The sequence below is a fragment of the Lathyrus oleraceus genome, chromosome 6 (assembly GCF_024323335.1).
Source record: "Lathyrus oleraceus cultivar Zhongwan6 chromosome 6, CAAS_Psat_ZW6_1.0, whole genome shotgun sequence".
Lineage (NCBI taxonomy): Eukaryota > Viridiplantae > Streptophyta > Magnoliopsida > Fabales > Fabaceae > Lathyrus > Lathyrus oleraceus.
In genome coordinates this window covers 223,715,595-223,723,590 of record NC_066584.1, presented here as the reverse complement: position 1 = coordinate 223,723,590, position 7,996 = coordinate 223,715,595, and the positions used below count along the sequence as shown (strand labels likewise).

At 33.4% G+C, this 7,996-nt stretch overlaps 1 protein-coding gene across 1 annotated transcript; it reads left to right on the top strand.

Moving 5' to 3' along the window:
• The first annotated feature begins 5,265 nt into the window (after positions 1-5,265).
• LOC127093591 (zinc finger AN1 and C2H2 domain-containing stress-associated protein 11) lies at positions 5,266-7,948 on the top strand. Its single transcript, XM_051032537.1, has 2 exons — positions 5,266-5,547; positions 6,956-7,948. The coding sequence occupies exons 1-2, from the start codon at positions 5,449-5,451 to the stop codon at positions 7,718-7,720; spliced, it is 864 nt and encodes a 287-aa protein (XP_050888494.1). The 5' UTR covers positions 5,266-5,448; the 3' UTR covers positions 7,721-7,948.
• The last annotated feature ends 48 nt before the right edge of the window (positions 7,949-7,996 follow it).

Here is a 7,996-nt window from a genome sequence, read left to right as displayed (position 1 = left end):
AAATAAAGAATAACAGTTTATAACCAATTTCATTGTGTTCTTGTTATTTTCTTCTTTTCTACCCTTGTGGGTTTCTTACCGATCAAGAAACCAATTATACTTTGTAATTACGACATCGTTTTCACAACAGTTTGTATAACTCATTAATACCACAACTTGTAAACTTGAAAATTGAGCAAATCTTGAAACAAAATGGATTAAGGGCCAAAATTCATTTCAAAGTTTTAATTAATTCATTTTTGCTATATTTACTAAGACTTAATCTTTATTATAATTAGAAATGTTAATTTATCAAAGTTTAATAATAGGAACGTTGAATAAGTATTATGGGTTATAAGTTACTATAGTTTGTTATTCCTTATTATTCTCTGATGTTTCTATTCAAAATGTAAGGCTTATATAAAGCCATTATATTTTCACTTTGTAAAGACAAGAAGTGATCCCACTTGATTAATATTATTAAAGTTATTATTACTACTTTTTTGTTTGGTATTAGAGCTCCATCACGGAGCCTGATATAGTGAGTAAACAAGAGTGTTTCAGAGAAAAAACACTAAAGTGACCGAAAGAAGTGAAATGGTTGAATCAAGCAATTTTACCGCACCAAGTATGCCTAAGTTTGATGGAGACTATTCTCATTGAAGTTTGATCATGGAGAATCTACTTCGATCAAAGGAGTACCAGAGTGTTATTGAATCTGGAATCAAGGAACAAAAGGAGAATGAATGGATAACTGCAGCATACCAAAAGGTATTCGATGAAGAAAAACTCAAAGATTTGAAAGCAAAGAACTATCTATTTTAGGCCATTGACAAATCCATCTTAAAAACTATTATCTAGAAAGAAACAGCTAAACAATTCTGGGAATCCATGAAAGCTAAGTACAAGGGAAGCACTAGGGTAAAATAGGCACAAATGCAGAGGCTTCGATAAACATTCTAAACCTTTGAGTTGAAGACAACTGAATTAGTGAATGATTATTTTGGAAGAGTGATGGAAACAACAAATGACATGAGTAACTGCGGAGAGAATATGAACAATGTGAAATAGTTGAGAAGATACTTAGATCTCTGACAAAAAACTTCAACTTTGTTGTATGCTCAATTAAAGAGTCTAAGGACATTGATCTCCTAAATATGGATGAGCTGCAAAGTTCAATACTTATTCATGAGCAAAAGGTAAGAGAGAAGAGGCGTGAAGAACAAGTTCTGCAAGTTAAGAATGGCATATGTTATGGACGTGGGAAAGGAAGAAGCAATTTTCAAAGAGGAAGTAGCATCTATGTTAGGGGACGAGGAAGGGAAAAACCATTTGTAAATAGGAGTGCTATTATATGTTATCAGTTTCAAAAACAAGGACACTAACAATTTGAATCTCCAAGTTTATAAAAAGAAGTAAACTATGTCGAGTTTGACGAGGAAGGGGAGTTACTCCTAATGGCTCATGCTGAAGCTCAAGATATTAAAGATAAAGGGGCATGGTTTCTTGATTCTGGTTGCTCAAATTACATGACAGGAAATAAAAAGTGGTTTGTAGAACTAGATGAAAATTCAGTTGTACTGTTAGATTGGGAAACAACTCAAGAATGTCTGTAATGGGAAAAGGAAGTGTCAGGTTTGAAGTGGATGGAATCATTATAACTATGAGTGATGTTTACTTTGTCCTTGACCTTACCAACAATTTGTTAAGTATAGGCCAAATTCAGGAAAGACACCTGATAATCATAATAAAAGAAGGTGCATGCAAAATTTATCATCCTTGAAGAGGGAAAATTGTAGATAACAATATGACTCTAAACCTAATGTTTGTGATTCATACTACATCAAAACCACTTCCATGAAATTGGTTAAAGGCTGAGGAGGATAACTTAGAGAACCTATGGCATATAAGGTACGAGCATGTAAATAATAAGTCCATTGTTGCTATGAAGAAGAAACATATGGTGAAGGGCCTACCAAAGTTCAAGGAAACATCGAGGATTTGTGAAATGTGTAATATTGGCAAGCAACAGTAAGACAAAATACCAAAGAAAATCAATTGGAGAGCATCAGGAAAAATTGAATTAGTGCATGCAGATCTGTGTGGTCCAATCACTCCAATCGCTCATAGTGGTAAGAGATATTTGCTAGTGTTTGTAGATGACTACTGTCACAAAACTTGGATTTATTTTCTTATAGAAAAAGGTGAAACATTTGAGATATTCAAATGCTTCAAGAATCTGGTTGAGAAAGAAGCTCAGAAACATATATGTTGTTTACAAACAGACATGGGAGGAGAATTAATCTCAAACACGTTCATTAAGTTTTGCATAGAGAATGGAATTAAATGACAATTAACAGTTGCTTTCACACTACAACAAAATGGGGTGGCCGAACGAAGAAGTTGAAAAATTATGAATATGGTGCGCTGCTTACGTACTAAGAAAGAGATGCTAAAGACCTTATGGAAAGAAGTCGCGAAGTGGATAAATCATATGATTAACATAAGTCTTACCAAAGTAGTAAAGGAGATGGTACCAGAAGAAAGATGGAGTGGACTGAAACCTAAAGTTGACTATTTTACGGTGTTTAGATCCACTGCACACATATATATACCTGAGCAGAAGAGAACTAAACTTGATGATAGAAGTCATAAATGTATCTTAATTGTAGTGGGTGAAGAATCAAAGGCTTATCAGTTGTATGATCTAATATTAAATAAAATCACAGTAAGCAGGGGTGTCATATTTGAAGAAGGATAAAAATGGAATTGGAACATAAATTCAGAAGAATCAAAAGAAATTACTCTTGATTGGGGAAATGATGGTAGTGACATGGAAGATTCTGATGAAGAATCAGATACAGAAACATAGGTGAGTAATGAAGGAAACCATGAGCATACATTACAAAATGAGGAACGATAACATGAAGAGTGACAACATAAGAAACGACCAATAAGAGAGAGAATATCACCTAGTAGACTGCAAGATTACGAAAGTGGTAAGGGTTTCTCTGAAGAAGAACAAGAGGTGAAATGGTTTTATTCATGTCAAATGATGATCCCAAAAATGATAAGGAGGATGTGAATGATGTAAAATGGATAGAAACCATGAAACATGAAATAAATGCCACTGAGAAGAATAAAACATGGGAGTTAGTGAATCTACCAACACAAGCTAAGAAAATTGGAGTGAAATGGATTTACAAAACTAAATTGAATGAAGAAGGCAAGCTTGATAAGTACAAAGCTCGACTTGTTGCAAAAGGGTATACACAGACATAAGGGGTAGACTATAATGAAGTATATGCTCCCGTTGCGTGATGGGACACAATTTGAATTTTATTGGTTGTGGCAGCACAAAAAGGATGAAATGTGTACCCGTTGGATGTGAAAAGTGCCTTCTTATATGTAGAATTGAAGGAAGATGTATTTGTGGATTAACCTGAGGGCTTCATTAAACACGAAGAGGAAGAAAAGGTATATAGGTTGAACAAAGCCTTATATGGCCTAAAATAGGTGTCAAGAATATGGTTTAGCAGAATCGATAGTTACTTCCAGCGAGAAGGATTTACAAAAAGTAAACATAACCATACTTTATTCATTAAGAGAAGAGAAGAAAAAATAATCATAATAAGTATTTATTTTGATGACTTGATATATACTAGGAATAATGAAAAACTGTAGGCAATATTTAAGCATTTCATGATGAAAGAATTTGAGATGACGAACCTTGGTAAAATGAGGTTCTTCCTTGGAGTTGAAGTAAGTCAAAAGGAAAATGGAATTCATTTATGCCAAAAGAAACATGCAAGATAAGTTTTGGAAAGATTCAATATGTGGAATTGCAACTCTGTCAAAAATCGAATAGTTCCTGGAACTGTGTTGTCAAGAGAAGGTGGAGAATATGTTGATTTAACTTTGTACAAGCAATTGGTAGGTAGTCTAATGTATCTTACAGCTACACACCCAAATATGATGTACGTTGTGCGTTTGATTTCACGTTACATGACTAATCCAAAGGAGGAACACATGCAAAATGCTAAAAGAGCATTGAGGTACTTAAGAGGTACTTTGGATTTTGGTTTATTTTATTGAAGAAGGATTGCCTCGAAGCTCTTGGCATATAATGATAGTGATTATGCAAGAGATGTAGATGACATAAAGAGTACTTCAGGGAGTGTGTTTCTACTAAGCGAGACAACAGTTTGTTGGAGTTCGAAGAAGCAAGTCATCGTTACCTTATCCTCTACTAAAGCTGAATATGTGGCGGCAACCTCGTGTGCTTGTCATTGTGTTTGGGAGAACGATGTTCTTGAAAAAATTGAAGAAGAAAATTGTGAATGTATTGATATTCTTTATGACAACAGTTCATCAATCAAGCTCTCTAAAAATCATGTGATACATCGGAGAACTAAACACATTGATGTCAAATATCATTATTTACGTGATCTTTCAAATCAGGGAGTGGTAAAGTTGATTTTTTGTGGAACACAAGAACAAATTATAGACATTATGACAACACCCTTGAAGTTGGATCAGTTTGTGAAACTTAGAAGGCTACTAGGAATACAACCACATAAAAATTAAACTGTATGTTCAATGAATATTTCAGTTTAAGGGGAGGAATTTGTTGGTATATTTACTAAGATTTAATGTTTATTATAAATAGAAATGTTAATTTAGCTAAGTTTCATAATAGATAACTTGAATAAGTATTATGAGTTATAAGTTATTATAGTTTGTTATTCCTTATTATTGAGATCTCTATTACAGTTTATATAAAATCATTATATTTTTATTTTGTAAAGACAAAAAATGATCCTACTTAATTAATATTATTAAAGTTATTATTATTATTTTTTTATTAACATTTAAAAAAAACTTAATTAAAATTATTTATAAAAAATATTAATTTATAAATTATCTTAATCATTACTGCAGCATTAAAATTAAAAAATATCAAATGAGAGGGCCAAACACAAGCATATCAAATCAAATTCCACCAAAACAATTATATATATATATATATATATATATATATATATATATATATATATATGAAAGAATAGTGTTAATTAGACATTTTAATTAAAAACAAAAGTTTCTAAAAAAATAATACTAATTATAAAATGGAACGAGTATAAAGTTTATAAACAGAGGTTAAATAATAAAACATTTAAAGAATTATTATCAAATTTTTGACGTCATAAATAAATTCTTAGTGGAGAAGAAATCCAAATTTCTACTTTGAAAATTAATATAATAAAGAGAAATTAATATATAAATATAATTATAAATGATGATAATTCTCATTGAGTTGAGGTTTTCTATGAAAATATTGTGAAGGAGTCAAGAAGAGGACTTATTCCGAAAAGGCGACGACTCGACTCCTTCCCAGTTCCCACTTCCCTATACCATTTCTCTCCAATTTTCTCAATTTCATTTCAATTTCGTTTCCCTGTGATTCCAATGGGAACTCCAGAATTTCCTGATCTAGGAAAACACTGTGCCGTTTCGGATTGCAAGCTCATTGATTTCTTACCCTTCACATGCGACCGATGCAACCAGGTTTTCCACATTTCTCTTACTCATTTCATCATTATTTTCAATTTTTCAACATTCATTTGTGATTGATTATATACTTAAGTTTTAAATTGGTGAATGGGGACGACTTTGATTGATTTCCTGCTATTTCTTTGGTGAAAATCACTTTTTCAATGAGCTTATCCATTTAAGCTCGTTTCGAAGAGTTTATTTATAATTATTTATTTTGATTTGTAAAATCAAATATAGGTTGTTTTTGATTTGTTTTTATTAGCTCCGAAAAGTTTGCATCTCTAGAATAGCTTATCAATTAAGTACACGATTAAACTATTTAACTCACCAGTGGTACTTGCTGTCAATTGATACAATGTCTAGAAATCGTGGTGACAAAAATCGGTTAGTGGTTCATATTTGGATTAAAGTTTGCTAATTGAAGTCTTAACCAACCTCATTTTGCAAAAGAAACCTTCTCCTTGCTTTCATTTCAATGTTGTTGAATTTTGGCCATGGGGGAATAGGATGACGGATTTTTTGGCTACCACCATTGTCAATTTGTGAATGGGTGCTCGGTGCTCCCCATGGTGCTTCCATAGGCCACAATGGTGTGTTTATATGGCGGATTTTCGACCTTCAGCCATATTTGGCCATCTGTCATTGACAACTTTGCTCCATTTCAAACTGAGTTTAGAGGAAAACTTGGTTTTGCAAGACAAGAGTTGGTTAGTAATTTTGATGAATAGGTTTTCTTTGATAATTAGTAGTGTTGTCAATGGCGGAGAGCCAAAATCCCGCCTTACTGGTCGCTTTGCGGTGCCGTATAGCAGAAAAGCCCGCAATATTGGCTGATATTTACCATTGCGGTGCGTCCAAAAACCGCCATGTATATCCGCCATAGCAGCCATGGCGCTGCTATTTAGTAACACTGATAATTAGTAATATAGGAAGTAAAGATAGGTCGGTTAAGGCTTGCAGTTATATTATTGCCTTAAAGTTATAAGATATGAGTGATGATTAAGAGTGGGAAATCAAAACCAATTGAAGCTTCTCGTTTATCTTTTTACTTGAGCTTCAGAATCCATAAAATGAAAATATCATCAAATTATTATGTGCTCAAATATGAAGTGATGTTATAATGTCTTAAACTTAAAAATTATAAATGACGAAAAACTTGACCAAAACTCTGGTCCTCCTCAAAATAATTGGTTTTGTTTTGCTTCTGTCATGATTTTCATTTTTGGTTCGTATAATTATTATATTTCTTTATATCCTAAATGGGCTTTACCTTCCCAAGTTCATGCAAGCAACAATGTTTTTACTTGTGAGTTTTCATGATGAGATTCTGGGGATTTGTTTCTATGGATTATTATTCTTCCTCTTTTCAGTCTTAAGAGCTCTTTGTTTGACCTAACTGTATTAGTCAAATCCATTTTAGGTGTATTGTTTGGAACACCGAAGCTATATCAAACATCAGTGTACAAAAGCTGACAAGCAAGATGTCACTGTAGTAATATGTCCACTTTGTGCGAAAGGAGTTCGCCTAATTCCTGATCAAGATCCAAACATAACATGGGAGAATCATGTGAACACCGACTGCGACCCATCAAATTATGAGAAAGCTACAAAAAAGAAAAAATGCCCTGCAGCTGGATGCAAAGAGATCTTAGTATTCTCAAACACAATTAAGTGCAGGGATTGCATGGTAGACCATTGTTTGAAGCATAGGTTTGGACCTGATCACAAATGTCCGGGGCCTAAAAAATTGGAATCAAGTTTCTCTTTTATGAACCTTATGAATAGGAATAGAAAACAGGAGTCTAAACCGAATTCAAGTTCAACCTCCTCCTCATCTAAGTGGACAACAAGCTTTCTTAATGCCGCTTCTAATATCCGAGCTTCAGCTGAGTCTGGAATTTCAAAGTTGAGTGGTGAAATTAATCAAGCCTGGGGGACATCAAATGATGTGGGGGGAAAGAGCAATAGCAGTGGTCAAGTGGAGCAATGCCCTCAATGTGGTGCCAAGTTTTCTTCAGTAACTTCTTTGGTCGATCATGTACAGAAAGTTCATGAAAGAAGCAGTAACCGATCTGCGGAAAAAGTTACGATTGATGCATGTCCAAAGTGTAGTAAAGGATTCAGAGATCCTGTGTCCCTTGTGGAGCATGTTGAGAGGGATCATGGTGGCACTTCTAGAGCATAGGTATTAAGTTGATATTGAATTAATTTTGACTTGAAGAAATATAGCATGAAATCGGTGTTTAAACATTCACCTCCCCAGTTTTATAGAAACAAGATATGAATTTGAAGATGTTTGTTATTTCTGCATCACTGTTGAAACAAATACGAATTCAGTGTTTTGACATTCATCTCCCCAGTTTTGTAGAAACAAGATATGAATTTAGTTGTTATTTGATGGATAGCTTGATTACTTTACTAGTTTTCTTCTTACAAGTTTCTTCTTTCCTGGTGTCAATCA